The sequence below is a fragment of the Eretmochelys imbricata genome, chromosome 2 (genome assembly GCF_965152235.1).
Source record: "Eretmochelys imbricata isolate rEreImb1 chromosome 2, rEreImb1.hap1, whole genome shotgun sequence".
Taxonomy (NCBI): Eukaryota; Metazoa; Chordata; order Testudines; family Cheloniidae; genus Eretmochelys; species Eretmochelys imbricata.
In genome coordinates this window covers 90,972,073-90,987,315 of record NC_135573.1, presented here as the reverse complement: position 1 = coordinate 90,987,315, position 15,243 = coordinate 90,972,073, and the positions used below count along the sequence as shown (strand labels likewise).

Genomic DNA, 15,243 nt, shown 5'->3' with positions numbered 1-15,243 from the left:
TGCAGCGTGGGGCACGGGTCACTTGCTGGAGGATTCTCTGCACCTTGAAGTCTTTAAACCACGATTTGAGGACTTCAGTAGCTCAGACATAGGTTAGGGGTTTGTTACAGGAGTGGGTGGGTGGGTGAGATTCTGTGGCCTGCGTTGTGCAGGAGGTCAGACTAGATGATCAAAGTGGTCCCTTCTGATCTTAAAGTCTATGATTCTATGACGCTAATAATAATGTTGCTTTCTTTCTTATAGATTATTGAATCACTGGGGATTATTATTTATAAAGCACTGGACTATGGCTTGAAGGAGAATGAAGAGCGAGAACTAAGTCCTCCCTTGGAGCAGCTTATAGATCACATGACCAATACTGTGGAGGTAGATGGAAGTAAAGATGAAGGCTATGAGGCTCTGGATGAAGGTGTGGAAGAAGATGAAGATGAAAAAGAGGAAATTGAGGTCATTCACTCCTATAAAGATGTCATGAAGGTACAGTAATAGCCAATTTACATGGTACTTTGCTGTTAAAAACTCTTTTCACCACTAAGGCCGCATCTTCGCTACAAAGTTATATCAAGCTAACTTTTATGTTGGCATACGGCCACTGCAATTACAAAGTTGCTTGTGTGTGTGCACACTTGGCTCCTTGTGTTGACAGTGCTCCTTCTTACCAGAAGTACTTGTATCAATTGTATTGTGAGTGTGGGGCATTGTGTGATGGCTCCCGAAAGCCAGTAACAGTCAATGTAAGCAACGCAGTGTCTGTACTAACACTTCGTTAACCTAATTATATCAACTGTGATTCTGCGCTGCTTGGGAGATGGTGTTACGAAATTGGCGTAGAGAGGCACTTACATCAGGAGGAGCCAAATTTAAGTGAAGACACTTCCACAACGAGGTTGATGCAAGGCAACTTACATTGACCTAACCCTATAGTTTAGACCAGGCTCATCGCAACAAGTCTGTTTTCTGTGCTAGCTTCAAACATGATACTGCCAGTGTGATAGTTTAGTTTCCTTAGGTAATACGTTTGTAAGTGTACTACACTGATAGTATTTCGTCTTTGACAGTAAACAATAGAAATTAAATGATCAGCTAGCATTCCCAATACTTGATATTGGGACAGTCTAATTAGTCTATTCTGGTTTTGTCCTCAAACTGGATGTTAAATCTTTTAGCAGGACATCTGCTTAATTCTTTCATACACACCTTGAAATGAGAGTGGCTGTTTCAGTAATATGCACCAGCTCATTACTCCAATGTTCCTGTAGAAATGTTCCTCTTCCCTCACCCGCTTCTCTGCTGAAGGGAGTGCCTGTTCTTAAGAGTAGTTCTTTTGTGCATAGTGACTCAGGGTACGATATTTCACTCTAAGGTTTGCGATGGCAGTTCTTAACCTGACTAGTGACATTTGGAAGTAACAGCTTATGAGTTTTAAGTACCGTGCAATTTCTAATGTCAACTTCGCTACTCTAGACAATCGTTTCAAAGTGGTTAATTCTCTATTTTCCAATAAAGAGCCTTTGACAGAACTCTTAGAATTGTATATGATCTCTTTGTAGTCTTGAAGAGGGTAGAAATAAACACAGACACTGGATTTTCACATTGCTTTTATTTTCAGTAGTGCAGTCTTCATAATATTATAGTCTATTTACTGCATCAGTATTGAAGAGGCATTTAGTATAGATTAGAGAGTGGCACTTCATTGCTCATTTAGATCGAGCACTGTTTGTTATTCACTTGAAGTGCAAATGGATTTTCAGGTTTGAGGACCATCGAAGGCAGAATCATAGCTTGGATGCCCCCAGAATGGGAATGTAGCTGTCAAAGTGGAGGCTGGAAGAGTTGTAGCAGTAATGAATTCCCCATTAGAACAGAATGGGCAAAGTCTATTTCAGCTAACAGACTCCACAGAAGCTATAAACACTCAGAAGCCCATCGAAAGTGGCCTCTTCTGGTCTTCTGAAAAGATATTGGGGTGGAGAGGAATGCTGCAAGGAGATTTGGATGGGAGTAAAATTTGCTTGGGGTGGTATCAGGAAAAACTCTATATAAATAATTAAGCTTGTGCTGTTAATGGCTGCCACGAATTGCAGACTTGGTTAAAGGTCATGGGTGCGCCCCTCATGGCAAAACCTTCTGTTCCTCCTTCCCCCCCATTCCAAGGGCTCTGTATGGAGTATGCCCCCTAGTCCCTCCTCCCTTCCCCACATTGCAGGGGCTCTGTGTCTCTCCTTTTTTTAACTTCTCCTCCAAAGTACCTTCCTTCTCACTGGATTATTAAGGCATCTCTTTCTCCTTTCTCTATCCCTCCTTCCCCCACCACCGTGGAGCGGACTTTGGAGAAGCAGCGCACTAGGAGTGAGGAAGGAATGAAGCGTCCTTGGATTAGAAGGGATGGGCAAACGCATGCTCCCCTTAGGGTGACCAGATGTCCCAATTTTATAGGGACAGTCCCGATATTTGGGGCTTTCTTATATAGGCACCTATTGCCCCCCCACCTCCTGTCCTGATTTTTTACACTTGTTGTCTGGTCACCCTAGCTCCCCTACTCTGAGCAGGCTTTGGGATGCAGTGCACTAGGCAGGAGAGAGCCAGGAGAGGCCCTAGCCATTTTGCTAGCCATGGAAGAAAATATCCCCAGCAGCCGAGCTTAAAAAAAAAAAAAAAAGATGGCAGAGCAAAGGGGAGGACAATAAACCAAGTGGCTCAGCAATTCGGTGCCCCCTGGAAGTTGGTGCACAGGGTGACAGACCCACTTACCTGCCCATAGGACTAGCCCTGGAGAAATTATGGAGGACTTTCACTTTCCTCTCCCTCTGCCTCCCCCTTCTGTAGGGAGCGCAAAGAGCAACTTTTTAAGTGCTAATGGCTTTTTCAGTTTTCACCAAAATCAATAGGGTTCTGGCCACTGATGCCTAGAACAGTACCTGAAATTCTCGAGTTGATCGGATGCGGTGTTGAAAAGTTATGTTACAGACAGAAAAGCTGAGTGTAGGGCCTCATTTGGATCAGCCAAAAATGCCCACTCTAGGCTGAAACACATATTGCTCAACTTTATTGTGTAAACTAATAAATGGGAAAAATTAGTGAAAATATTTTCCTTTAGTGGTGATTGCATGCACTGTAATCCTGAGACCATGTTGTTTATTAGGTACAGAAAACATGCAAGAATGTACCCTCAAATTGTCTGAAGAGTGAATGTGGCTGTTTTGTGTACCACTTTTAACACTGTATTCTGTAGTACTCTTTCTGTGACTGTTATGATGATTGATCAGCTTTAAAATGCTAAACACTGTTTGAGTGGAAAATATTGGAGGGATGTTTGCTGCAATTACATGTTTAACATTTTAAGTATTCACATATATCTCTACGTAAAAGAATAAATGGACACAAATCAGACGTCAAGAATTATAACATTCAGAACAACCAGTCGGAGAACACTTCAGTCTCTTTGGTCGCTCGATTACAGACCTAAATGTTGCAATTCTTCAACAAAAAAACTTCAAAAACAGACTCCAACGAGAGACTGCTGAATTGGAATTAATTTGCAAACTGGACACCATTAAATTAGGCTTGAATAAAGAGTGGGAGTGGATGGGTCATTACACAAAGTAAAACTATATTTCCCCTTGTTTATTTCCCCTCCTACTGTTCTTGTAAAGTGCTGGAAATAGCCCACTTTGATTATCACTACAAAAGGTTCCCCCCCCCCCGACCCCCCGCTCTCCTGCTTGTAATAGCTCATCTTTCCTGATCACTCTTGTTACAGTCTGTATGGTAACACCCATTGTTTCATGTTCTCTGTGTATATAAAATCTCCCCGCTATATTTTCCACTGAATGCATCCGATGAAGTGAGCTGTAGCTCACAAAAGCTTATGCTCTAATAAATTTGTTAGTCTGTAAGGTGCCACAAGCACTCCTTTTCTTTTTATCCATATTATAGTAACTGTAGCTTTTATATTGTTTCAAAATATGTTTGAGGTTTGCATTATTTTGATAAAACATAGAGGAAGGAAGCATTTTACTAATGCAGTTAACCTTAGTGTGAAGTCACTGGGACTATGCACAAGAATTAGGTGAATGTGATCCCCTGTGTTGCCCTGGTTGATCCAGAACAAAATATTACACGACCCTGCACAAATCCCAAATGAAAAGCAACCTGATAATTTTTGTCCATTTGTCTGATTGCAGTAAGGGATATGCTTGGGTCTAGTTTTGTGAGATTTTGTACATCTCCTGAGACAGGTTGAGCAGTTCCAACTCACTGATGTCAGTGGGAGACGAGGGCATCCGGCGACATCTCTAGGAGACATTGGATCCTTGATGTCTAGTTGAGAGGTAAAGGGCAATATGCCCTTTCTAGCCCCAGTTTAGCAAAGCAATTAAGCATGTGCTGAATTGGGGCTTTTAAAGAATACATCTTTTGTCAGGCCACAGAGCAGTTTTAGAGGAGGTAACATATCTGGTTGCTGTTGGTGGGAAAGAAAGTTGTCATTTTGAAAAAATATGGAAGAGAACCACCAAATGGGGAAGGGTTGGTTAATCAAGCTCAGATGCATAAAATTTTTTTTCCATAAGCCAGAAAACACCCATTTGTGTGCACAAGGGTGTAGTATAGTGATATGCTGGCGGTAAAGGTTGAGTAGGTTTTTCTGCAACCAAGTAAAAGGAAGGTTTGGGATGTTTTCATGTCCGTGTGAGATTCCTCTATTACCCTAGTACACATAATTTATCACAGGTTAACGGGAAAAAAATTATGGTAGCATTGTGTTAAAATATTGGCAGCATATCTTTGATTTACTAGTAAAATATTATAATAAGGTTACCAAAAAGTATGTATTAACTTTAACCCTTTGTAACATGTATTTCATATTCCTTATAGATACCAACTATTAGTACTACATTAACCTGAGTTTTGTTTTACTTTTTTTATTAGAATCCATAGACTTTTCAGTTTTTCTTATGCGTCCTTTTTTATAATTTAGTAGCTACAAGCTTTGCGCTGTGACTGGTCTTCATTCAGCTGACTATATAACAGTGCAGAACGTCTTAGTGCATTACCCATACATAAGCAACAACATTATTCTGCCACATTTTCCACATAAGTGTGGATCTGTGAGATTCTTTCTACTTGCATCACTTTCAACCACACCTTCCCCAGGGTAAACATCTGTCAGATGTGGCAGAGAAGTTTTTTTTTCAGTTGTGAAATATGTGCAGGCTATACCTTCATTTATCCAGTGACTACCACACAACAGCATGTGGTCTTGTAACCATGAGACACAATCATTGTAGTTCCCTGTGAGCATGGTTTACAATAAAATTTTATCCTTTGCTTGCAGCTTGTAGAGAACGCTAACACAGGTTTATTTGCTGATTTGAGCAACTATTATATCTTGCCCACCCTGCAATTTTTATTGTTTGCCTGTAAAGTGGAAGATTGACTTTACATTGTCCCTATTGATTTTTAAAGTCCTTAACTTTATAGTCCTTGGTTATATACTAGGCGGTCACACGTTTCATAGCTTCTGTAGGCCAAGCTCATTACGTATACTGCATTCCTATGTTTTCCCCAACATGCTCCCTGTGTGCCACATTCCCATCTCCATCTATTTCAGGGACTCCCAGCAACTCTCCCCACCCCCGACCACATGTCTGGAGCTCTGTGTGTCCCCTGTTTTCCCCATGGCAGGGGTTCTGCATGCCATCCCATTCCCACCTCCACCACCTGCCATGAGCTCTGTGTCCCCTGTGGTCTCCTCCCTCCATAGCATTTTCCCCATTGTCATCCCCCATGCTAGGGGTTATGTATGCCCCCTTCCTTGCCTCCCAACATACCAGGCTCCTGTATTTTTCCCCATGCCAAAAACTCTATATGCATCCCTATTCTCCCCCATACCAAGGTCCCTCAATTTCCCACTGCCACAACTTCATTCACCCCATCTCCCATGCTGGAGTCCCCCATTTGCCCCTATCCCCAGGTGTTCATGCGCCTGTTACTGCTCTCCCAAAACCCATTATTATTTATCTTCTTTCTCGCTGGGAGTCGAGTCACTTCGGGTGTCAGGATGTTGAATTCTATTGGGAGGATGGACAGAGATGATATGTGGTATTGTTATGATGGAAAGTGTTCATAGGGTGCAGTTAATAGAACTGGTTTTTGATCTATCCTGTAGACAGTTACAGTGGTGCTTAGAGCTGTGGCCCTATTAAAGGGAGAAAAGGGGATTCCATAGCTTTCTGTGACCTCCATGACTTCTGCAGGGGCCAGTGTGGCTGACCCCAGGGTCGCCCAAGCAGCTGGCTCCGGGGCCAGCTACTCAGGTGGCCCCCGGGATAGCCACACCAGCCGTGGCCCCAAGCAGTAGTCCACGGCTGGCCGGCTGGAGCAGCTGCGGTCCACTGGCCCCTGGTAGCTGGTGCCAGGGGCAAGTGGAGCTGGAGGGAGGAGCAGCGCTGGCCATGTGACTGCCCAATGTGCCCACTCAGATTTGGCCCCACGGCCCCTCCATTGTGACGGGAGGGGGACCAAAACTGAGTGAGAGGGATTGCAAACCGGTGCACAGGGGTCACAGTGCCACTCAGGTTTGCCCCCCACAGCCCCTCCGTCATGACGTAGGGGTGATGGGGCCAAACCTGCGTGGGCACTGGAGCAGCCAGCACTGCTCCGTCTCACCCTTGCCAACTGTGTATGGCAAGATGTGTAGCGTGCTGTGGGTGCCACTGGTTATAGTGACCCATAACAAAGTAAAAGAAGACCAACGCTGGTCCTAATGACTAAAGTGAACCATTTATCCTCTGGCCTGTAGGTTGACTTTCAGTGGCACTGATCCAGACAAAGCAGACTGATCTGTCCAAAGCTGAACTGATCTGCCTATGAGTATGTCTGTTCATCCTACAAACGCCGCCACTGTCCAGACGTTGAAATTGATAAGTGCAGAGCGTGGTGTGCTGCATTTTTCAGTTTCACTATCAGCGTAGTGATGGAAGTAGATCCACCCTGACAAATTGGACAGGACAGTAACTGATCTCGTTGTCTCAGGATTTGGCTGAGAATCAACATGTCTGTCCACAGTTTTCATCTCTGTAGGCTTGGATGTCCTAGATACTTATGGCATTATAACTTTAATATTTAAGCTTTACTGACTTAAGATCCTCTCTGAAGAAGTCATAGAAATGTGGACTGTTTTAACTCTGATTCAGCTCTCTGCTGCTGACTATTACCATGACTTCTGTATAGAGACAAGGTGGGTGAAGTAATATATTTTATTGGACCACCTTCTGTTGGTGAGAGAGAAGCTTTCCAGCCATACACAGCTCTTCCTCAGGTCTGGGAAAGGTATTTTCAGCATCACAGCAAAATACGAAGTAGAACAGCAAGCTCCCCACAGACTAGGACACACCAACTCAAAGCACCAGACCCTGCCAGAACATCAGATGCAAAACCCACAGACATAGCACCACTGCTACAATGATCAACACCACACACAATACACCTTTCAAGGTCCATGGATCCTACACATGCCTATCACATTATGTGATATACCTCATCGAGTACACTTAGTACCCCAATAACAGCTATGTGGGTGAAACTAGACAATCACTATGCTCTCGAATGAACTCACAGGAAAATTATCAAAGACACAAACACCCTAGAAGCTGTGGGTGAACACTTTTTTCACAAAGCAATCACGCTGTATGTGACCTATCAGTCCTCATCCTCAGAAGAAACCTGCACAACACTTTCAAAAATCAAGCCTGGGAGCTTAAATTTGTTACTCTGTTAAAGACTAAAAATCATAACTGAACAGAGAGACTGGATTAATGGCTCATTACAACAGTCTGTAACCCACTAACCTCCTCTTTCTACTCCACCTTGAATGGTCCCTTATAATATGTGATAACTACTTATCCTAAACAATCTGTTCCACTTTGCATTTTGCTGTGATGCTGGCAGTTCCTTTCCCAGACCTGAAGAAGGGCTGTGTGTGGCTGGAAAGCTCGTCTCGCTCACCAACAGAAGTTGGTCCAATAAAAGACATTACTTCACTCACCTTGTCTCTCTGATATCCTGGGACCAACACAGCTACAACAACAGTGCATACATGACTTCTCTTGGGTGTTCTTTGAAGCCCATGTAACTTCAGCATCTCAAAAGGAATGTACCAGGTATCTTGCACCAGGGGTTCTCAACCCTTTTCTGTCTTAGCCCCTCCCCACACCCAACGTGATATAAAAATTCCACGGCCCGTCTGTGCCACAACAACTGTATTTCTTCGTATAAAAAACAGATAGCAGTTAGGGGATAGCAAGCCAGGCAAACTGTTGCTCAGGCTTCAGCTTCAGCCCCAGGCGGTGGGGCTTCGGCTTTCTGCTCTGGGCCCCAGCAAGTCTAATGCCGGCTCTGCTGAGTGGACCCCCTGAAACCTGCTCACGGTCTCCCAGGGGCCCCAGGACCCTGGTTGAGAACCACTGTCTTACACAATACTGCTTGTGGAGTTTGCATTAAACACCTGGCATGGTATGCAACAGACAAAACAGTTAAAGGTGACCTACAAATCCCTTTACAGAGTTGTCTCTACTGTAGCATGATGTGCTGAATGCTTGCGGAAGCCAGGATGAAAGATAGTATTCAATATGCTAAACAACTTTTCTTAAGTTTTAAACTGTATAGGTTTTATTGTAAATTACGGAATCTGACTCCTGTAAGAATAGTGACTAACATACAGCCTTAATGATAGATCATAAACAACTCTCCCTTTCAGCAGAGAAGCCAAGGACAAAATGGTCATGGAAGTGGAATTGCCTTCCGATCCGTGGCGATTACTCCTGGTCTGGACTGAGATACCTGGAATGGAGAGTGTTTAGAAGCTTGGCATTGCTGTTTATGGTACTGTGCCAGCTTTGTGATTAAATAGGATTTCAGCTGTTGACATTGCCAATCTGGAACCCTTTTGGAATGTTGTAATCACTTTATCAAAGAAAAATCATGCATGTCATATTAGTCACTGAAAGAATATAGGTGCTGAAAAAACTATTTCATTCTTTATAGAGGGATACTTTTTCTCTAAAAACAGCAGCTGGCAAAGTCAGGAGTATGCAACAAATGTCCCTTTAATTAAACAGTTATGATCGTCGTCTTCTTTAGTTATTCAAAATAGAGCATTGGGCTTGAGGCAAGTTAGTTACATCTGGTATATTTAGTTCAATGTTGGTAACCATATCAACAGAAAATGAGTCATTTGGAGAGAAGCTATTCAGATTTATTTAAGAACTCTACTGACCCTCCAAAATAATCATCTCTCTGTCTAATTTAGTCATATTTTTTCAATTTTTCCTTGGTTATGCTATTGGCATGATTTTGTTTTCTATGTTGCTTAGCTTATAGCAGCATGCCGTATGCTAGGAAGAAGCCGTACATCATTTGCCACAAGCTAAACATAGCTCCTTTTTGCAAAAGATAGTTGTGGATTGACAAAAATTGTATGTTGAACAGAGGCTCTGGGAGAAAAATGAATACAATAAGTTAATGCAAAACACGTTTCTGATTATCTTAAACCAACATACATGTTCTCCTTAAATTGTGATGCCTCCTTGGACCCAAAAGTTAGAGGATCATATTTATCCCAATAGCTGATCTGCAAACAAGGCACCTTTTTATACTCCCAAGGGAAAGAAATCATGGAGTACAGTATTTGGGGGTGAGGGGACAGAGGTAACATTGTTACAACATAATTAAATGGCTTTATAATTGGACACAAATGAAACTTTCACATGATAGGGGTGTGACTTTTGCATGTTATTAATGTCACATAAATGCATGGCTCTGATCATCTTGATTTTTATTTGTGAATTTCATTTAATAGAACAGTAAGAAAGGCAGGGGGGTGTTCAGATGGCTTCTTTGACCTTGTGCCTTATTGTACCATCTGGGATATGCAGTCTAAAAGATTACATTTTGTGATACATAAAAAAATTAATATCTTTAATTTCAAGTGAAATTTCAATTATGGACAGTTATATAAACATTTTTATCCTGTGGACTTCTTAACCCTTCATGTTAACTGGAGCAATTGAATGAGCTGGCATCAATAGATTGAACAGCTCTCTACATATACTAGATTTGGCACAGCTCTTTATATGTGGTAGATATACTGGGGCCTGGAAGGTTCAAGAGAATGGTAGCTTCAGGAAGGTTAATTTGCAGGGCCCAGAAGCAGGTGGGACTTGTTGAGACTCCCAAGAAGCCAGCCTGAAGCATATAAAGGAGAAAATTAGTTGTTAAGGGCTTGGAGTGGCTGGAGAAGCCAAGCAACTAACCATGCCAAGGAAAGTCAGATGCCCACAGAGGGGACATCACATAGGAAATTCTGAGTTTTTATTTAACGCTCAAAGGAGGACCTGGAAACTGTCTCCGTTTTTAAAGCTTTATTGGGGTAGGAAGAGAATGTAGAGCTTTCTGTGTCTTGAAGAAAGAAAAACCTCTATTTTTGATTGCTTAAAATCTTTTTAGAGGAGCATAGGATTTTCCTATCCCTCTTTTCTGAAGGAAGAAGGGACTAGAGATTTTGACTTATATGATATAAAACCTGAAAAAAGATCATTTTGGATTTTTGTTTTCTATTTCTTGACAATAGGCCAGACAAGCATGAGACCTTTGATAGTTTAACCCAGAGACAGGGATTTAAGATACTTGTTTTCCTTGCCCCTGGTACAAAGAAAATTTGGGGATGGAAAGGAAGAGCTCCAAAGAGAACTTTTATTTTATTTTTCCTTCTTGGCTTGCCTGGGTTCCTTTAGATGAACAACTAGTCTGCCATAATAGAATATTTGAAGTGCAGCACTACTCCAAGCCGCTATCTACCTAAGAAACTGATGACAACCATATTTGATGGTGCAGGGTGTTATGTACATTATCCTATCCATAAGGACAGAAAACAAGTCCATTTATGAGTAAAGAGGCCATATCAAACTCATGCTGATCAAGTGTTTATACCACACTAAATCTACTCTTCCTCCTCTTTGTGTGTGTTTGCATACTACACATATATTCATACCTTTGTATCCATGTACTTACGTGGGTGTATTTAAAATATTCCAGTCCAGACATCTCCATGTAACATTTTGTTCTCGAATGGGGTAGGCATAGAACTAAGGCAACAGTGGATAGAAATTCAGCTTAAGAAAATTGTTGTTCTACTGTTTCCTTTTTGTGGTAGTGTGCAGTATAAACAAGTACATGCAAGAACTGTGAAGATGAGGAAAGTGTTAGCATGATTTAATGTGTCTTTTCATGTCTGGACAGTGGAATTATGTCATAGTGGAAAGGTTTTTAATGGCTCAAAGTAAGAAAAGAGTTTTCCAAATAATAGAAGTATAAAAACAAATATTCAGTGAGGTAAATCTCCTCTTATATTTGTTTTTATTTTATTTTAAATCACTATATAAAAAGATGGGAATTACTGCACCTTAACTTGATGGAAAAATCCAAAACCAGGTTGGGTAATGCCCTTTCGTGGAATTTTAAAGCTTCTTTGAACATGACAAGTGTTTAACTGAGTAATTTTGATGAACAGGTTTCATTAATTAAAGCAATGTGACTCTGGTGCCTTGAACGGTTGTCCTGATTTTTCATTCCAGGCCATGTAAGCAAATGTGGTGGTGTGTTTTTCTTTCTTTTTTTTTTTTTTTTTTTTTTAAGTTAAACACTACATTCTCTCTCTCATTTTTAAACATTAATATCAAATCTAACATTAACCTTTCTCACACTTGAATGTGATACAGTGAAAAACAGAGATGGTTATTCCAATTTGTTTTAATGGAAACAGCTAAGTCTCCAGAACCCTCAGTGGCTGGTTAGCTTAACAAGATTTTCCTCAAGCCTCTCACATAAAAATGCAGAAAAGAATGGGGACTGAACAGTCCTATTGTGTAAATAACAAGCCTGATGTTCAGAAAAGCAGCACTTTCACGAGGTGGTGAATGAGACCCAGTGCCTTAATTTCTGCTGGGGTGCATCAAAAAATTTAATTTAATATCTTTGGTACCTTGATGCATTGCTCTGGTGGAATTTGATACTGACTGTCAGCAGGGGGGAGCTCTACATTACGTGTATTGAACAAGGATGTGCCAATTCTTCACCGCCCTCATTTGCTTGTGTTTTGTATCCACATCCCCTGCCCTTCATCTCTTTGTGTCCTTAGACTGTAAGCCCTTCTTTTCTGTGTTTGTACAGACCTCTGGTGCACTACCATAATAAAACTACAATAATGAAAGAGGGACAAGCAAGCAGGCATCGCTTTCTTCTAAGTGCCAGGTTAGATCCATGTCAGCAGGGCCGGGCTTAGGGAAAATGGCGCCCTGTGTGAACTTGTATTTTGTCATCGCATGCCCCTGCTGCCTCCCTGGGCTCCCCACCTACACCCCCATCACCCCTGGCCCCCACTGCTTCCCCCAGCCTCCCAATCATCCTCCCTGGCCCCCCACTGCCTTCCTAGGCTCCCCCCATTGCCTCTGGCCCCCACTGCCTCCCTGGGCTCCCCACCAACCCCCCCCCCATTGCTCTGGCTCCTTCTGCCTCCCTAGGCACCCCACCCATCCCCGCTCACCCCTACTGCCTCCCACCCCATTGCCCCGAGCTTCCTTCCGTGGCCTTGCACCTGAGGCCCGCCCCGCTCCTTGACTCTTGACCACAGCGCCCTGGGCGGTCGCCCACCTATAAGGCCAGCCCTGCATGTCAGAGTCCCATTGGCTCCTTATGCATATCCTACTATGCACTAGACTCCAGGCAGCAGCTCACTGAGGGCTCCAGCTGCAATTACATTAATGTTCAAAGACCCTTAAAGATGGCAGAAAATATTGATCAGCCTGATGTTCCTTCAACCCCAGTCATGCTAAAAGAAAAGGAGTACTTGTGGCACCTTAGAGACTAACCAATTTATTTGAGCATAAGCTTTCGTGAGCTACAGCTCACTTCATCGGATGCATACCAGTAACCTTCCTTTTACAGACCAGTCTCCTTCTAGTCTGGGTCCAGCAATCACTCTCACCCTGTGTAGTTACTGTCCTTTGTTTCAGTTTCTTTCAGGTATCCTTGGGGATAGAGAGGCTCTCTCTTTAGCCAGCTGAAACAAAGGACAGTAACTACACGGGGTGTGAGTGATTGCTGGACCCAGACTAGAAGGAGACTGGTCTGTAAAAGGAAGGTTACTGGTATGCATCCGATGAAGTGAGCTGTAGCTCACGAAAGCTTATGCTCAAATAAATTGGTTAGTCTCTAAGGTACCACAAGTCCTCCTGTTCTTTTTGCGAATACAGACTAACACGGCTGTTATTCTGAAACCAGTCATGCTAAAGGGTTTGATACCAACTGCTGTGCTCTGAATTGTGTGTTGTCCTGGTGCCAACAGCACTTGGAACCTTTGCTATCGTGGGAATGTCAAACATCTAATTTGTGCTCTGGTGGCACTAGGCACCAGTACCTCTGGCAGAGCATGCATTGGAAGCATTCTGGCAATGCTGATTACCCTGTCTTTGACATTTATTCTGCAGTCTGCAAGGCTTATCTGGGAACATAGATTGTAGGCCCTTTGGGGCAGGCACTGTCTATTCATTCTGTGTTTGTACAGACCCTAGCCCAATGGCCCATGACTAGGGCTCTTTGCTTCCATCATTATTTATATTACTGTAGCATCCATCTGGATAAGGACATTCACACGTGGATAGAAGGAGGCAGAGGAGTTGTCTCAGCTTGGCAAATATGGCATGGGAGAAGATGGCAAAGGAAACTACTATCTAGAAGATTTCACATTCCTTCAGTTAATTGAGATAAATACAGGTGTCCTTGGATATTAGTGGTATAGCACTAAGCTTTCTCTGGCATTGTACTCACAGATAAGCATGGCTGCGTTCACCACGTCTTCGTATGCAAGCTCAGGTTCACAGCTAGATCTGGATTGTGGGTGCTCAGTACATCCAGAATCAAAATGTTTCATTTTGCTTGCAACAGCCAAAAGTCTGTCTGCCTGTTTTCTAAAGCACCCATCACCATAGTATCTATGCATTTCCAAGATAAAATTAAATATGCATGGTATTAATGGTACTTAAATGTTTTCTGCTCGTCTCCCACCCCTAGATAATGAACCTCTATTGGGAATATGAATAATTCTACATCTATCTATATTATTCATGTTAGTTACGGTAGAGAGAACCTAAACCAGAACCCTGGATCTGAACACTGCCAAGGCTTGGAAGCGTTCACTCTGGGTGCCTTTGCCACCTGGGCCCACCATTTGTCCTGAAAAAGCTTGGAAGTGTAAGAGAGAAATCTTCCATTATCTATTCCTAATAGCTGCTGCTGTTGGAAATTAACATGGTTCTTGATCTTGTTAGGATGTAGCACAGATCAGTCTCTTCAGGCTGAGAGTCTAGACCCAATTGATCACTTAGAAGCAGGGCACCTGTATGCATTCAACCCAGGGTCCATCACCCTGTAAGCATGGCTCCTGAGGGTGTTGGGTGTCTCCAAACAGGTGTTCATTCCATCTAGTTGCTTGGAAGCAGTATACCAGAAGGACAAATAACTGTAAGAGGAAAATGTTAATACGGATTGGTGGGAAGTGGCCTACATTGATCCGCTTACATGTCACACACAAAAATTGTTTAACAGCTTTCTTCACCAGTCATTCAGGTAAAGATAACCCTTGGTGAAATTCATTTTACAGCTCATTTGGCCTTTAATGAAAATTCTGAAAGTAGACCAAGTTTTGGCAGCACTTTATCAGGGTTACGTAGGGTATGACAGAATTGAGACTAGCCTCCCCTGGTTAAAGCCTTCTGATGTCTTCTTAACTAAGCTGATAAAAGGTCCTTTAGAGCTAATTGAGTTCAGGCCTCTTACATGGAAAGTAATTTTCCTGTTGACTGTGACTTCAGCTCAGTGAACTACAATCCTTAATGACTAATCTACTTCATATTAAATTCTTCAAGGATATGGTGGTGATATGGATATATCCAAACTTCATTCTAGAGTTGTTGATAAAGTTCCACTTTTAGTCACTCTGCCAGTATATTTGGAACATTCCCATAGCCATCCCAATTAAGCACTTCCCCTGAACTTGGTGTAAAAAGGCTTTCATCTGATCTAAAATAGCAGTGTATGACCTATGAAAAATAGCATTTTTCTTTGCCTGTTTTTGTTCTTCAGCTTTCTTTGCTGGTTTGTTTTTATAGAGGCAACCTCCTAGGAGCT

General features: G+C 42.5%; 1 protein-coding gene across 1 annotated transcript in view; it reads left to right on the top strand.

Annotated features, from left to right (window-relative positions):
• Window positions 1-15,243, top strand: part of SPIRE1 (spire type actin nucleation factor 1) — a 149,725-nt gene that overhangs the window by 48,699 nt on the left and 85,783 nt on the right. The window contains exon 2 of the mRNA XM_077810464.1: window positions 244-477. Within this exon, the coding sequence (XP_077666590.1) occupies window positions 349-477 (129 nt within the window). The 5' untranslated portion in view covers window positions 244-348. The remainder of the gene's footprint in view (window positions 1-243; window positions 478-15,243) is intronic.